This window comes from Centruroides vittatus, unplaced genomic scaffold (genome assembly GCF_030686945.1).
Source record: "Centruroides vittatus isolate TY-2023 unplaced genomic scaffold, ASM3068694v2 scaffold_899, whole genome shotgun sequence".
NCBI lineage: Eukaryota > Metazoa > Arthropoda > Arachnida > Scorpiones > Buthidae > Centruroides > Centruroides vittatus.
Window position 1 is genome coordinate 883,949 of NW_027122719.1, and position 18,959 is coordinate 902,907.

General features: G+C 32.2%; 1 protein-coding gene across 1 annotated transcript in view; it reads left to right on the forward strand.

Moving 5' to 3' along the window:
* Positions 1–3,108: 3,108 nt before the first annotated feature.
* LOC136990304 (zinc finger CCHC domain-containing protein 2) overlaps positions 3,109–18,959 on the forward strand; it is a 55,341-nt gene continuing 39,490 nt past the window's right edge. Inside the window, exons 1-3 of the mRNA XM_067288691.1 lie at positions 3,109–3,730; positions 8,504–8,702; positions 15,411–15,466. Of these exons, the coding sequence (XP_067144792.1) occupies positions 3,248–3,730; positions 8,504–8,702; positions 15,411–15,466 (738 nt within the window). The 5' untranslated portion in view covers positions 3,109–3,247. The remainder of the gene's footprint in view (positions 3,731–8,503; positions 8,703–15,410; positions 15,467–18,959) is intronic.

Genomic DNA, 18,959 nt, shown 5'->3' on the forward strand with positions numbered 1-18,959 from the left:
GAGTAAAATCTTTATTAAGTCCGACCTTACTCGAGATATGACAAGTGACACCCCTCTATCTTTCCACCCTGTTGACCTTTATCCACTAAAATTTAATAGCATAAATCTTCTTAATACACAAACCTCGCTGCAAAATTTCAAAAAGTTTCAATAAAAGACGCAGGAGTCGGGAGTCATATAGCTTTAAATTGGGTGAACGAAATCGTGCCCATTCTATATACATATACGAAGTATTAATTTAACATCCATATATACAGAAAAAAATGCTCAACTTTGTTTTGCATTTCTCGACGTTTCAAGGAATTCTGAATCCAAAAATGTAAAAATCTTGAGGGAGGACATTTTCGACCGATGTCCACAATTTCTCTGTTATATATAACAGACGAGAAAGTAATTAAACCAAAGATAAACTTCAGAACATTTAAAAAAAAAAATTATTTTTCCTGAAGTACGAACTTAAATTCGTCGCTCTTGTAATCATCAAATAACAGAAGCTTAAGGAAGTATAGACGTCTCAGTTTCCAGTTTTCTCATAAGCTAATAATATTGTATATTCACGATATAATTATTTATTTCTTTTGTTGTAAAAATACATTATATAATCGCCAGACAAAACTAATTTATAATCATGTCGGTCGTATTTATTATCTTGTTAATGAACAATAATTAATTTTTCTCCATAAATTGAAATAATTAGTATTTTGGTTAAAAATAAATATTGAAAGTATAAAATGAATAATTATAATTAATTTACTTTCAAGAAATAAAAAACCCAATAATCCATCAAATTAAATTAAAAATTTTTTCAATTATCGATACTTTTCTACAATATTTTCGGTTTGACAAAACATATTTTTCCATTTTCTATTTAAAAATTTTTGTGAGAGATATTTTTAAATTAAAATTTTTTTATTAAAAGATAATTAATTTAAAATTTTTATTAATAAATATACTTTTATTAAGAATTTCCAAAAATACTTTCTTTTTAATTAATAATATTTTCCTGTGTAATAAAATGAAGTTATTGTTAATGACCTAAATATAATTAAATCTATAAAATCACTTATCTAAATAATACGATAATATAATTTTAATATCAATAAACTTTGGGACGTGTCCATAAGTTATATAACGTAAACACGGGTGGGTTTTTTTTTTTTTTTTGTAACTTTTTCCGCCAGTGGGCACTAAGAGGGCCTCTTATAGCACGCCCATTATGGGTTCAGCCAGGCCCACAATGGGGCGGCCGGGTGGTGAGGGACGGGGACCGACATATCTGGACGGACCACCCCCCGAAAAATTCCTGGGGATTTTTCGACCCGTCCGGATTTGATCCCGAGTCCCCCATGGCGGCAGGCTGCTAACCTTGACCGCTCGGCTATCCGACCGCAAACACGGGTGGGTAATCGTTACTATGCGTTCCAAGCAGCGCCGGATTAAGCCTCTAGCGGGCCCTAGACAAAATTTAAATTGGGGCCCCATTTAAATAAGTTGCTTCTAAACAAATCTTATATAATGTGACATTAGCGTAGCTAGCATGGGTGACACCCGGTGCGGATATCGTGGTGTCACCCCAAGTCACACCGTAGTGTCACCCTTTTTAACTCTTTAAAACACTATTGAATTGTAATATCTTCGCACTCGACTTGAACGCTGTATCGTATATGCGATGTCGCGACATATAGGTGTAAATTTAGAAAATAAATCATAATCATCCATACATCGGTACTACCACGAGACGCGGCCCTAGGAATATATATAGATGGCGCGAGATCCCGTGGCGTTACTTCTGACCCACGGGAGGCTGTTGATTTTTTTTTTTTTTTTTTTTTTTTTTTTTTTTTAGGCAATGGCTAGTCGAGAGGAGCTTAGTAAGAAAAGAATTGTTAAGTACAGCATTTTCTGTCCTATCGAATTTCTTAAATTTAACTCATTTTCAAACAGAGAAATCTTCTGCACTGAAGCCGGGCCCCTCCGACTTACGGGTCCTAAACATTTGCCTACTTTGCCTATTCGATAATCCGGCCCTGGTTCCAAGAGTGGGGAAGGTATTTACATAAATGTTAGGTAATGTTAGGATTTCAACCTATGGGTAACGGAATGAGTCACTTTTATTTCTGAAGTGTTTCATAGAGGATCGTATTATTTATGTCACTACTTTATATGTTATATACATTAATAATTATACACAATTAATAAAATAATGTAACGTTCAGCACCCCGTGCTGTGCATTATTCCTTAGTACAGTTTTAAGAGGGTTTATCGAGGATACGAGTTACATAATTTTGGGGGTGGATATATGCGACAGCATAACAGAGGGGTGGGATGGAAGTTGAAAAGTATAAAAATAGCATTACTCAATTTATGAACAATCCTTTTAACACACACAGATATATATATAATTTATATTTAATATAATATAAATATATTATATTATGTAATATTTAATGTTATATATTATAATATTTAATAAATATATTTAATATAATTAAATAATGTTTAAATTGATATAACAATTTGAAAATATCAATGTGCAAAGAAAATGTGTTTTCTTTTATCAGAAATAACTTATTTTATCTAGTTCAAATAATGATATAATTCATTTCATTTCATAACTTTATCTATAAAGATAAGAAAAAGATTGAATTTTTAAAACATTTAATAATTATATTAATAATACAGAAAGTATAATAATAAAAATGAAAATTTGTTCGTAGTAATATCGGGAAATTATTAAATTTGTTTCTTGAGTTTTACAACATTGTGATAATGCCTTAATAAGGTAACTTTAATTACGATAAAATGTAATCCGTTTGAAATATATTGGCATAAAACAATTATGTAATGAATTAATGAGCATTTAATAAACAATATAATTAATAATATAAATGAATATAGTAATATACATATAGAAATATATATAATATATACTGTATTTATAATCTTTTTATATGAATTCAATTGTTGAAATTAATATTTAATATTTACATATATAATGAAAAAAATTGGTTGAAATTTTAAAATTTACATTAAACTTTGTATAAACAATTATGAAATAATTAGAAAATAATGCCTAAAATAAAAATGATAGACGCGCCGTCAAGTGTCAAAATATATTTACTCTCGTTCAAATTACCGAAGTTGTTTTCGGAAAGCAAAATGGCGACATTGTAAGAAGGTGAGATTAAATTGAAAGATTTTGATCACAAAGTATTCAAATTTAAATTTCGAATTACTTAAAGAACCATGATTTGTAAAGAAGAAGTGTGTTTATGGTTTAAATCTCTTAACGGGTCTAAAAGAATAGAAGTTCTATGTTGCTTCTTGAACATGTTGCTTCCATTAGAAATCCGATTCTTTGGAAACTGTATAGAAACACTCGGAAGGAAAGATTATCATTATCTCAGGGAATCTGAATGTAATGCTAATGATATTACATACGTATCTACTTTGAAGGATGTAAAGGACAGAATTAGCAGAAGTAAAGTGGTGGTTGCTTTAGCTCTTCTCTATTCGTCCAGTCGTCTATGCGCTAATGCTCTTTACAGGATATTGATTGAAGTAAACTTAAATGAATTAGTGCCATTACTTGATGAGAATGATGTGAAAGAAGTCATGCTAATGTTTACTATGGCTGTGAATCATCCTGCTTTCACTCATGATCAAAAATCAGTTTTAAGAAAACATTTGGATGATTTAGAAGAAATGCTAACTAATACTGCTAAAAAGGTAAGTTGTTGATGCTGAGTAAAATTACTTTAAAATATTCAGTTTATATTTTTCGATTTTTTTTTTCAAAATTATAAATTTTGCATAATAGTAATTTTGTTTAATATAAATGCATGTATGAATACATGTCTGTGTATATACAGGTATATATGAATGGTACTCTTTGCTTAATGGGATGCCAGTCATTTTCACTACTATTTTTTTTTTGAGTGAAATTGAGGTAGTTTTTTATAAGCCATGCACCAATGTTTTGTTTCTGTGCATTATACTCTGTAGTATGCACAATACTACATAGTTTTTTTTAACTGTCTTGGATAATTGAGTTTCTACTGTATCTCTATTAAGAAATTATCCTTAAAGAAATTTAAATTATCATCATTAAATTTTATGAAAAAATGGTTAATGTTACCCTAGGTATCAAGATGGCGGCTCGTCTCCGATCCCAGCAATCAGAAGAAAGAAAACAGTGGGGATGCATGTTCTAACCTAACTTAACCTATTCTAATAAATTACCATAATTATTAGAATAAGTTAGGTTAGGTTAGAACATGCGTCCCCACTATTTTCTTTCTTCTGATTGCTGGGATTGGAGATGAGCCGCCATCTCGATACCCAGGGTAACATTAACTGAAGAAATTATTTTAGTTTTTAATTGGAGTTATGTTTGTTATATTTTATAGTTACTAATATGATATTTACTTTTTTTGTCTTGATGAAATCTGTCTCTGTTTGGAATTATGCTTATAATTCTGTGTAGAGACATTGTTATTGGGTTGTTCGGAAAGTAATTTCGTTTTTATTATTACTAGAGGAATTAGATGTATTTTTACTAGCCAATTTTATTTTAAATCACATTTTCATTATATACTTTGACAGCTGACATTTTAAGGCTTATTTGTAAAAAAAATTTTGTTTGATTCTGTACAATTGTTTTTTTTTCGGTGTCCCATCAAATTTGGAAAATCGAAAGCATCATTTTCAGCATATTTTGCTTTTTATAACTAAAAAACCAAAATGTTGTTCAAACAAGAAAAAAATTGTGGTACATGTTTGGAGAAAGACAGTGCCAAAACTGGTTTACAAAATTGCGTTCTGGCAATTTTAATATCGAAGATACACCACATTCTGGATGGCCATTTGAAGCCAATGAAAACAAAATAAAAGTACTGATTGAAGCAATCTGCCGTATAACAACATGTGAAATCACTAAGAGATTAAATCTGTTAAATTGAACCATTTATTATTACTTAAAACTAATTGGTTTTGTTTCAAAGCTCAATATATGGGTTCCACACGTTATTAAAGAGCGATGCTCTCTATGGTGGGATTTTAAAGAAATTGTGGGGCCGGGATTTCGCCCCCCCTATCGGCAAAGTGGTTGTCGAGCTAAAGTCGTTAAATCAATGACTTATTCTGTAAACAAGACCGAGGTGGCCGAGGAATGGGTGTGCGAGACGATTTAATTGTCACATTCCCGACCTAATTGACAGATCTCCGATCGTACATCATGGGAACGACTGAGGGATCGTCTGCTGGGGTAATTTTGGGTCATCGTTTTACACCCAGTTCGAAGCGGGATTCGTCCGGCTCTCCTACAGAGGGGGCGGTGGTCGGGGCTGAACGGTCCCAGCTGCACCTTCTCCGAGTCAGAAAAACATATTTAGAGTGTAATTTACTGGACTGTCGTTCGGTTAAGGGCTTGACCCGACTTGGACGGGGAGCTGCCCAGGTGGGGGAGTTCGGGGATCTTCGGCGACCCCGCGGCCCGAATCGCGTCCCTGGCAACCGACCAGGGACCAATAAGGTAGGAGTTAGACCCTTGATCGGACCAACCAGAACCCCGAAATTTCGGGGAGAGGTTTGATATAAAAACCCGGAGACCCCAGGATAGGAGGGCAGTAGAGTTGTGGTTGGTGTTGTTGTTGTGAGGTTGGAGAGCAAATACTCAGTTCAAGGAATCTACATCCGAACATCTTGGGATACTGAAGACGTAGAGTCAAGACTTTGAAATTCCACCCAAGTGCAAACAAAGGGACCAAGAGACTCAACTTCCCCCCAAGGATTTCAGCCATCCAGCCTCCAGCTTGACCTTCTTGTGGAAACAAATTTTCTACGGACACTGAACCACCTGACTGCGGACACGAGCTTTTCATCAGCGACGAACCTCCAACATGACTGCTACGATACCTTTATGTAAGCATGTTTCAATATAAATAAACGCATTAAACAGGAGATACAGTCTCTGTGTGAATCTCTCTGCGTCCGTTAAACCACTACCCCCATACGGTAAAGGCCATTTCGCAACATCCTGACTGGCAGCGAGAGGAGCGAGTCGGGTCAACTTACCCCTTTCAACAAGGGCGAAATCCTTACAAAATTTTTTTTTTTTTTTGGCTTTTACCAGACGATTTAACAATTGATTCGAAAATGTACTGCCGTCAAGTAAACAAATTGAGTAATATATCATCAAATAGAAAAGGCCAGAATTGATCAACAAACAAACCATGATAATGCCAAATTTCACACAAGTTTGTAACTCGTCAGAAACTGTTATAGCTTAGATGGGATGTGTTATCACACCAGCCATATTTGCCAGATTGGGCACACTCAGATTATTATTTGTTCCGGTCTATACAAATTTTTTTAACTGTAAGACATTTACTTGAAATGACAATGTCAAAAATCACTTGGATCAGTTTGTAAATAACGAACAAAATTTTTATGAATGTGAAATCATGCTACTACCAGAAACAATGACAACAGGTATTTGACCAAAATGGTCAATATATAATTCAATAAAATATTTATTTATTATAAGAATATTGCATTTATATTTCTATGGAAAAAACGAAATTACTTTCTGAACAACCCAATATTATAGTTTACTTAATAATTAGAAATTAAGTAAATTATAATAAAGCATTTTTTAATCTAAAAAAATCTTTCCTTTGGACTTACATTGTTTATTGTTTATTTAAAAATATTAAATCTTTCTTGTATTTATGATTTTGTTAAAAATAGGAAAATGTTACCGTATTTTACAGACTATAAGACGCACTTTTTTCTTTGAAAAATTGCCTCCAAAATTCAGGTGCGTCTTATAGGTATTTTTTTAAAAAATTAAGGTGCGGTCTAACAGGGACGCATAAAATACAGTAATTGCTCATCATAACTGAATATTTGCTAGTTAATCTTTCAGAAACCGTACGAAATAGAATTTATTGACAACAGATGTCAGCACTTGACTGCATCGTCTGGTCTATCGTCTGTTTTACATATTTTTGTCCAGGTGGTGTTTTGTTGACTTAAAAAGTAAATTATTTCATTTTTCGCATATTCATGCAATAATATTACTATAATAAGTGCATTATATTCAATAAAAGTTTATTTATTATAAGAATATTGCATTTATATTTCTATGGAAAAAACGAAATTACTTTCTGAACAACCCAATATTATAGTTTACTTAATAATTAGAAATTAAGTAAATTATAATAAAGCATTTTTTAATCTAAAAAAATCTTTCCTTTGGACTTACATTGTTTATTGTTTATTTAAAAATATTAAATCTTTCTTGTATTTATGATTTTGTTAAAAATAGGAAAATGTTACCGTATTTTACAGACTATAAGACGCACTTTTTTCTTTGAAAAATTGCCTCCAAAATTCAGGTGCGTCTTATAGGTATTTTTTTAAAAAATTAAGGTGCGTCTTATAGTCCATAAAATACAGTAATTGCTAATTATAACTGAATATTTGCTAGTTAATCTTTCAGAAAATTACCTTCTGAATGAATAGATTATGTTTTATTGAAAATTCACTCACAAATTCAAAATTTTTAAATGTGTTTAATGTGAATTTTATAAAAAAAATTTTTTATAACGTTAGGCTGCGACTCCACTAGCCGTAAAACAGCCATAAAACCCCTCGCCGTAAAAGCTTTTAATCACGTGACCTATTTGCGTTTGCGCTCGGATTGCGGTGGAGGTCTGGCTAGCGAAGCTTTTTACGGCGACAGTACTATTACGGTGTATACGTGATATATCGATATAAAGACAATAATTATATTCCACGAGTTTTTTCTGTACTATAATTACAAATGTAGTAAAAGTAATATCTTTACTTTCATATATTGACTTTTATTATTATATTATTAAGATAATATACAGCACTTATAAGCTTAGCTTTTTTATTATATACTCCTCTAAATTGAAGGATTTTCCTTTGGCCGTTCATATCGCGTGTTTTAGGCATCCATTATTATAATCGGGATACCTCTTGTCATAGATACATGAATACTTTCGAATGTTTTCGATAAATCTTTCCAGATTTTCTAGAGTAGCCACGAGAGAATGTATACAAAAGCTCGTTTTCCGCCGTTTTCGCACCGTGTCACGATGACCTAGATTTCACTGACTTCTGATTGGTGGATGGTACCGGTTTACGGTCGTATTCACTTCGAAAGTTGAACACTGCTCGACTCGCTTTTACGTTGGTTTTACGACCTGCTCAGGCGTAAAATATCATGGTCGATTAAAAGCTTTTACGGCTAGGGGTTTTACGGCCCTTTTACGGCTAGTGGAGTCGCGGCCTTATAATTTTCTAGCATTTAACAAGTTTTAATTTTCTGGCAATAAAAATTCATCTTTTGAATTTTAGTTTGATCAGTTTATCAATTTGCAGTTAGTCTTTTAAAGATTAATATTGTTTAAGTATATTTTAACATCTAACAAAAAATAAGAAAATATTTTTCTTGAAAACATCGTTTTACAGGTTGAATATCATGAAAATGCTCTTCAAATAGCAACATCGTTGTCGTCAGTTTCAAAGGTACATGTGAATTCATTTTCATCAGCCTCGTTGCCAGCAATTCCAATTTCAACAGTTGCTACTGTTTCCTCACATAGAACTACTGGGTCTCAGTTTCAGATTCCAACAGCACATACACGATTAAGATTTTCTCCTAATCAAGGTATATATTAATTTATATCTACAGTATTATTTAATAGATAATTATTTATAGACATGAAATAGTAAAATTTGAAAAATTGTAAGTGGGAATCTATGTTTTGTTGCAGTAGTGGAGAACTTTTTTAAGTGATGTTTCTTATGTCACATAGGACTTTTCATCATCAAAGAAACTTTATAGGAATCACATACTACCAATTGTAATGGTCAAAACCATAATTGAAAATGACATATAGGACTTCAAACAAAAAGTGGAAAAAATATATGTTATTCTGATAATGTATCATTTGGCAGTTAGGACCATTTTCCATTACTGTGACAATTTTTAAAGTTTTTGAGTTTAAAAATTTTTTAATTGTGAAGACATTATTTCAAATTATATTCTATCTTTGCCAATATTTCTGTAAATATTTATAATAGTCTAATAATTGATCAAAAAATGTTTGATCTCAGGTATATTTTTTGAAAGAAACTAAAATCAGTAAACATTTCAATGTATGAACAGGGTCCATACCGACCTGGAAAGTCAGAGAATAAGATTGTTAGCAGAAAAAGTCAGAGAATGGCATCAAATGTCAGGGAATCTGCAAATACTATCAAATCCATCTGCTCTCGCTCCTTTTTGATCTGAATATGTCTTTAAATTCGATTTGGTATAGGGGGTGTATGAAAACTGGAATGACCTAAAGAATGGCAAGATTTGCCGTGCTTATGTCTTGTAAATTATATATGATAATGTAATGATTAAAATTTTGTTGGATAGAGGGCTTATGTTTGTATTTAAATTAGTAGGTAGTGGATGTCAGCTGTGAAGGAGATTTGCAGTTGTGTTTGAACATTGAAAATGGCAGTGCCTCACAGCATTTGAACAGTGTATAACTTTGGATTATGAAGAGATAGGATGTTGAAATTGTTGATTTGTACAGAATGACAGGACCTACATTATTTTTTAGCAATAATAACCAATAAAATAGAATTTGTAAACTTATAAGCTAATAAGTGTGTGAGTTGAAGAAAATTTTCATAATGTCAAAGAAATTGCAAAAGAAATATGAACAGAAATGTAAGAAACATATCATTGGAAAGAAAAATTTAAAAGAAATCAGAAAAGCCCGAAATGACTGATGCCGAACAATGCAGGTTGTATAGAGAGCATAAGAAAACTAAGAGCATCAACTACAATGCAAATACTTTGTGCTTCCTCCTGAATCAATAGATATTGACTTGTGATAATTACCAAGACTTTATTCGTTTATATCTTATCCTTCTTCTAATAACACAAAGACAGATTCATACCTTAAATGATTGCAACTGTGTCCCATACACCACCCTTCCAATATTTTTAACCTGTGTGACATCTGGTTAACTCTTTACAGTCAGTTGATGCCATAGGAGGAGGCAAAGAACTGTCAGTTGGCTTAATGATATTGTGTATGGGATATTTTGGATCGCATGGTAAACCTCATGCAATTCGTGTATTTTTATTTGTTGTGTACTTTGCTGCTGGCCATATGCAGTATGTGGAGATAATAATCCTGCCAATTTTGATGGCGTGATAATTTGCGATATGTCTTCTCTCTAACTGCAAATTTTCATCTTCAAATGGCCTATGGAATTTTGGAAGTATACCAAAATATTGCCATAGAGTTAAAATTGGGTTTTCAAAAACACCATCAACAACAACCCACTTTCCCACCAAAACTTTGCTGCTTTTATTATAAGTTTCAGGGAGGGATGGGAAGAAATGTAATGACCTTGAATGGGTCTGTGCTGGGCCAAAAATAGCATGTGATAAGTGATTGCTCTCTCTCTCATGGAGTATGCAATTTATTCTGTTTAAATTATTTTGAATTTCCTGACTCCTCTCTTTCAGAAAATTCGATTTTATGATGCAATGCAAGTCTTTTTAGCATGCTTCACAGTAGTGGAGAAGTGCTTATGTTAGGACTTTTGTCTGTCTGTCAGATTTCCATGCGCATGTGCAATGACTTCACTTTCATTACTTAAGCATTATGTTTCATTTGATCCATTTATTGTGCATGTCCATGCAGATGTCAAAAGGAAACTGAACATTTTCATTTATGGTCACTGTAAACTATTTTAAAAACTACCCAGTTAGTATATTGTATTAAATTAAATTTTATAATAAATTTAATATAATAATTATAATAAATTTATTTTAAAATTATTTGATTTGCTTTTGTGGAGTGTGCTATCAGATAGGCTTTGATCAATCTTGTTCTTATTTAAATAAACTTTCTACAAATTAATTTTTAAAAAATTATGCAATTTTTATATGATGTAGAAATAACATAGCTAATTATGTAATTGATTTTATACAAAGTTTTTTGTTTTTTAAGTGAATAAAGTGTTTTTTAATAAAAAAAATATATATATATATATAATTGTGTACAAAATGGAATTAAATAGACTTGGCCAAGTCTATTTAATTCCATAATGTAAAGGGGAAATGCAGAGACCTTAATAGGTCAGAATATCATAATTGGTCAGAGAATCACAGATGGAATTACCTGTATGGACCCTGTATGTAACATCAATAAAAATGATCTGAATGTGACTTTTTTAAAGTATATGGATTTGATAGAGATGATTCAATTTTGTGACCTCTATAATCACTGATAATAATCAAAATTTCTCCTTTTAAATGTGTTTAAGTTCAGTTCAAGTTTATAGGATCTCCAATTTCATGAAAATTGGAGATCCTATAAACTTGAACTGAATATGTCATTTCTACTGTTAAACATCTTGGAACATAGTAAGAAATGAGATATTAGTGTAATGCTATTTACATTGCAAAAAAGAATTGATATCAGACTTATTCAATTTTTTAAGACAAGAATATCTAGTTACATTATATATAATGTTAATTATTTAAAAAGTACAGTACATTTGTTAACAATAATAATTTAAAGATCCCACAAAACAGAAATCATATATATCTCAGTAAAATGCAAAACAAATTTAAAATTTTGATAAAATTAAAATTTATTTCCATTTTAAACTCTATTTATTGCAGTTTTTTAGCATTAGAAACTAAATGACAGGTATACCTCGGGTTACGTCATTTCGAGTTAAGTCGTTCTCAATTACATGTCATTTGTCAAAAAAAAAAATATATATATAGTGTGTGTGTGTGTTACAGTAAAAACCTGTTTTTAGTGAAAATGTGTTTTAACTAGTTGAAACTGGTTTTTACTGGATGTCATTGTTAAAACTAGAATTTACTGCTAGTCAAAAATGAATTTGAGTTAAAACTAGTTTTAACTAGACAAAACGGGTTTTAACAAAATGGCTTAGTAAAAACCTGTTGTACGAAATTCAGCTAACACGTTCCTATAGTGTATGATGAATTTTGTATCGCTTTAACCCTTTTTTCCCAACATCTTGTTTACGTTTATTTTGCGATTCCTCCTAAGGCAATATAGGTCAGTCAGGCGATATTATTTTAAAAGTTCACCAAAAATCAAATTATCATTATGTCTATATGAAAAAAATCACTTACATTTATTAATATCTTTAGTTTTAAATACGATATTTTTCAATCCATTTTATTAGAAAAATTTATAAGAAAAAAAATAATATATACCAGAACTGACACACAAACTTGATAATTTGTAACATTTTGTGAAAATTAACATTGTCTAGTTACATAGTTGTTTGCTGGCACTGAGCCAGAAAGACGTAGAATATTGTTTTGTACAATTCGATATAACACTTATGCATGTATGTTTATTCGTTGTGAAATTATCGCACATTATATCAAACATTTGTTTGAAATCAAAATTTTATACTGCTATCAACTAATATAATGAATTATTATACTTTATTCACTTCATATCGAACGAGATTATATCTGTTGTTAATAAATTTTACAAAAATCGATATTTACCAAAGTAACGATGAATCGGTACCCTCGAAGTTTTGCTTAAAAAGCCAGGGTACCGATCGATCGGTGCCTTCAGGGACAAAGGGTTAATTAATGTTAATAACACAGATGTGTGACCAATATTTTCAATAAATATCGTATTAAATAATACAAATGTTTTAATCCCAATCATCACTTTATTTATTTCCCCCAAACATATTTATGTAGCTAAAATTAGTTTTAACTAATGTTAAAAGTTAAAAAGTTAATGTTTGATTTTAGTTTTATCTAAAATCAAAACATGTACAGCAGTAAATTCTAGTTTTAACTAGACAAAATGGGTTATAACAATGACATCCAGTAAAAACTAGTTTCAACTAGTTAAAATGCGTTTTCACTAAAAACGGGTTTTTACTGTAACATATATATGAAAAAATAAAAATCAAGCTTAAATCATTTTATTTGACTTTACGTCTGTCCGCCACAAATATTGAAGTCGTAATATCACTAGAAAAGTGTTAGAAACACACAAAATCATGTTACTATATAATAAATAAGAATAAAAGCATATAAAATCATATTAAAATACATACATTTACAGTTAATACTGTACATTATAAATCTTAGAGAATGAAATATGAAAACATTGTGGCTCTGTGTTGTCATCTTATTTAGGGATCTTTATTGGTAAATTTAACTTAAATTAGTTTATTTTCTACTATTGCAAAATAATTTTAAAAACTATTTGTTATTACCCTTACAAAATCATTTTATTTTATAATGTCTTAGAGCAAATCACATTAACAAATAGAGTCCGCAATGTACCGTAAACATCGCCAAATTGTAAACATGTACGTTTACAAGTATGTACATACTGTATATGTATTCATAAATTTAGATAAATTTTAGTTTTTAATATAATACAGAAAAAAAGTAATTTGTTTATAAGCTTAAAATAGATTTTTATTAACCATATATTATTAAAAATGCATTAATAGATAAAATGCAGAACTGGGAATGGTTATTTGTGGTTTAGCCTAGTGACAAGTAAATTCGACTTAAGTCGTCTCTCCTGGAACCAATTACTGACGTAAGGTGAGGTATACCTGTATTTGAAAAATTTCTATGAAATGCATCACATAATAAGAAAATATATCAATTTTTAAAATTTGTGGCTTATTTTAATAGAAAAAGTGCTTTATAACAGTTATAAGATTGTATGTTGTTGTTAATAAGATTATATATATTGTTGTTCTGCAGACATTCATGTCACTTTTGACTGACTCCTAATTGTTGGCAAGCTAGTTAGTCATTTGTGTTATAAGGGCTTGTTGCTCCTAGCTTGTGGTCTAGTTAATTTGCTGTATATAATATTTTATAACAGTACTTTGATATATACAGGGTGCATAGGAAAGTCCCTTTAACCAGAAAATTCCTGCAAATAGAGAGAGCGACGGCTATGCAAGTGAGGTAACAGTATAGTAAAGTGACTACGCCCGACATAATACAAATGACAGCAGTGCTCCTAGTGGCGAAATTTGGAGAATAGGCAGTGCAAATCAAAAACGAAAACAGATAGAGCAAACTTTCCAATTAGAAAGTTTTAGAGCATCAATTAATTAGTACAGAATGACATGTGGTTCACAAGGATAAGATAAGTTGTCACCTGTATACCCAAAAGTGTCCGAAAGCAATGAACACCATTTTGTGTGACGTTTGAAAGGAATAACCATAGGTATGAAGAAATATGCACAATTTATTGCATACGTACTTATATCAATACAGTACGTACTTATGTCACTACAGTTTGATAACATCACACAAAAAACAACATAAAGGCAAACTGTCACACAGTGATAACAACTTAATGTCGAGTATGTTCGAAAAGTTTGCCATTGCTCATGATACACGCCATTGTTATCAAACTGTATTAATGTAAGTGCGTTAATACAGTTTGTATTAATGTATTTTATGCAATAAATTGTGTGTATTTCTTCATACCTATGGCTATTTCTTTCAAATGTTTACACAAAATGGCGTGCATTGCTTTCAGACATTTTTGGGTATACAGGCGACAATTTATCTTATCTGTGTGAACCACATGTCGGTTCGTACTAATTAATTGATGCTCTAAAACTTTCTAATTGGAAAGTTTGCTCTATCTGTTTTTGTTTTTGATTTGCACTGCCTATCTTCCAAATTTTGCCACTAGGGGTGCGACGTAATGCAAATGACAGGTGCCACTAGGGCACCTGTCATTTGCATTACGTCGGGCGTAGTCGCTTTACTATACCATTACCTCAGTTGCATAGATGTAGCCCTCTCCGTTTGCAAGAATTTTCTGGTTAAAGGGACTTTCCTATGCACCCTGTATACACACATTATGTTTTGGTAACTAACAATTAATTAGCAAGCAAAATGATTATATAAAGAATATCTAGCAATAAAATAATGGAAACATTGAGTAAATGATTTTTAATGTATGTGGTATGGTAAAATGTTTTAAAGGAACATATAAAAATATGAACATAAATTTCATATGGATCAGTTTTCTTATGAACTAATTCAATGGTTGATTTATTAAAATATTTTATTTTATTAATTACTTCAATACTAATGAGTAAATGAAATCATTTACTTATTAGTATTGAGGAGTTTAAAGAGATTAATAAAATTTATGAATAGAGGAGTAACATATTTTTTGTGATTTCTTTATTATATAGCTTTCATTAGAAATATCTGAATTTAGTATTTTTTGGAAAATTAATTCATTATAAGTACAGAATAAATTTTTGATAGTAATGATTTTTTATTTTTTATTTTTAGCATTTATTTCAGCTTTAGAACTGTTAGAAGTATGTGAAAAGACATACAGGATAAGAGTAAGCACAAAATTTCTTTGAAAATTATTTATTATATTCAACTTTTATATTTTGCATTTTGAATGATGTATAGTAAAATTTCTTTAATTTATGCTTTAATTAAAAATATATAATGTGTAAGTTTTATTGATTGAAAGTTAAAGTAAATTTTACTTTTAATAATCACTTCAAAATTTATAAGTAAAATACAAATTTTTAATTATAGTATAATTTTGTCTGATATCATGGATGTCAATTTACATCAATAGATCTAAATATTAAATTGATAATATGGTATTTTGATTAGGGCTGGATTCCTTAACTGACTCTATATTTCATAATTATTTTTATTCTCCTGGTTATTATAGACTATAACATAGGGAAAGTATAGTGATCAGTCAAATTTTAATCCCTTCCCTATTTTTTTTTTTTTTTTGCATTTTTCAATGTTTTGACACACTGGGTCCAAAAATGTAAAAAAAACTTACAAAATTGGTGTGTGTTTTGTATTGTTTCTCAGGACTGGATAAACCTAAAATTTTGAAACTCAGCAGTGTTATTTCTGTGATGAAATGGTAGATAACATAACCTCTGAACAAAAGTATGGAATATTTTATTCTGCAAAAAATAATTTTTATCCTTAAATAATCAAACTGACAAAAATATTATTGAACTTTTACTAATTGGCAAATATAATAGAAATTAGAGTATTTACACACCAACTTCATGAAGACATTTACATAAATTACAAAGTTACAGTATTCTAAACAAAGTAAGAGTTGAACAAAAGTATGGAATCATAAAAATATTAAACAAAAGTATAGAATATATTGATGATTATTATAATAAAAATTATTATATTAAAAAATATTGGATTTTAACATACCAAAATGAATAATACTCTTGTAAATAAATTTTATGATGTCATTATAGTGAAGTATAAAATTGAAGTGAACATGATAATGAAGTGAATGATGGCACTCAGTAGTGAATTAAGTGATGGTAAGAAACAGTTAATAATTTTGACACATCAAGAAGGAAAATCACGAAGAATAATAGCAAAAACATTACAATGCTCTCAAGGAATGATTTCAAAAATAATTTCAAAGTCTAAAACATTTGGAACCGTAAAAATCAGCAACAAGTTGGAAGACCAAGAAACTACAACCAAGAGAGATAGATGACTGTAACTTAATTAAAATTGTTAAGGAAAACAGATTTTTGTCATCAAGCAACATTAATTCAAAATGGAGAGAGATAGGTGTTAATGTATCAGACATTACAGTAAGGATTCTAGCAGAAAAAGGTTACCACTCAGGAAAAGTCAAAACAAAGCTCTATCTGACAAAAAAACAACAAAAGAAAAATTGTTTGAAATGGACCAAAACTCTTAATGAATGGAGTGTTAATGACTGACTGGCAATGAATTATGTTCACAGATGAATCAAAACTATGTATTGGCTATGATAATATGGCAGCACGTAAAGATCAGATGAAAAATTCCATCCTGACTGTTTAAATTCATCAGCAAAATTTCCTAAAAGTGTAATGATGTGAGGATGTATAATCTGTAAAGGAGTTGGTGAAAAGGCAATCCTTGATTATTCATTGAATGCTGATGGTTACTTGGAGTTATTAGAATCTTTGGTTGTTAAAACATCAGAAGATCACTTTGGTGATGAGAATTTCATATACTAGGATGACAATGCATCATGCCATAGGGCTAGACAAATTATTCAATAGTTTCAAGAACATAACATACAGCATTTAGAATGGCATGCCAACAGTCCAGATATATCTTTAATTGAAAATGTTTGGAATGTTCCGAAGAAAATGATCTCTAAAAAAAAAAGAGCTACAACAACAGAAGAATTTAAGAAGACAAAAAACATGGTCATAGGTCCCCCTATCCCTGACCTTCGGTTCTGGCCTTATCCCCCAGCTCTTGTCCATTTGCATCCTGGGCATCTTCTTCACACAGACATTCACCTGGCGAGCTCACGAAACCTACTTGCACACGAAACTGACTCGTGCAAGCACCTATCTTAAATATTTTGCCACTGGTCGTAACGGCACTAGGACAGACGACCTTCTCCGGATGATCTATAGGGTGATGAGCCCTATGGCAACTTTTGCCGCAAACCTTCTTGAAGGCACGCCACCCACCACGATCCGCCGTATTGAAAAGCCACTTCACACCGCTCTTTGTACAGCAATGGGTGTCCCGAAAACCACCCCGATCATCTCACTATATGCTGAAACAAATTATATACCGCTGCAGCTCAGGATCTGCCAAAAAAAAAAAACGATAGCCAGTGCCATCACCCACATCTCCAGGGGCATGTATAGCCCTCTGTACCCGCTCTTTCTTATGGCACACAGTCTGGACTTCTACCGCTGGCACCCTTACCAGAGATCATATATACACAGGGTACTCTCCTTCATTCATTGGGAGGGTCTCCCAATGTCCCACCTCTATTGGCAGAAACATACACTGCCCAGTATAGTTCGGGTTCACCCACACTTATGCCTTGAAGTGCTAACTCACTCCCCAACTGACCCTCTGGCAGTCACATGTGCTCACTTTCAGGAGCTGCAAATGTCAACCTGGCAGAGAAGGATCCTCCTAGGGGCAGACGCCTCAAAGACAAAGATCCGGACATCTATAGGCATTGTACAGTACTCCCGGATCAAAACATCAGGGAGACCTGGCTTTTACATAATTCATGCAGCGTTTATGGGACAGAGGCCCTGGGTATCCAATGGGTGCTACAACTAAGCTCACACCTTGATGGCCCGTCTGTCATTTTGTTCTGACAGTAGGTCAGCCATACAGGCAATTGGCAACGTCTCCTTTTCTTCCCTGGCTGTATTAATTGACATAGCGAACACTATCAGCCAACACCCCAATCCCATTGAGATCATGTGGACCCCGGGCCATATGGGGATAGACATTAACGAGACGGCAGACAGAGCCGCACATACCTTAGCACCGACTGGCTCCTGGAGAAGGCCCTTAATGTCCTGCGACTTAATCCATGCCTTCAGGGAACCACAAAAAACAGCAATTACAGAAACTTGGCCAACCAGCTTGCAGCAAAAAGAGCGAGAACACCTCAGGCCTTTCGCTCCCTGGCCATACAAGCATGCTTCCTCACGTAACGCAGAAACTCTCCTGGCCCATCTTATAACAGATACAACCCCTTTAAACGGGTTCCTTTATTCTAGATGCCTACGTGCCTCACTAGACTGCCCACATTGTGCCACTCAAGAGACGTCCCACCATTTCTGGTTGACGTGCCCACAGTATAAGGAAGCTTGCTAAGACCTCAGCCATACTCTGCTCTGATGATAGACTTCACAGTCGTCCATAATTTAACACCCATATACTGGGTGAGAACAGACCTCTCGTCCCGACAGCACGTGGAGGCCCTCGAGTGTTTCATATATCGCACACACCGCTTCGCCTAACTGTGGAATGGAGCACATCAGAGGAAAGGCGATCTGGCCAGAA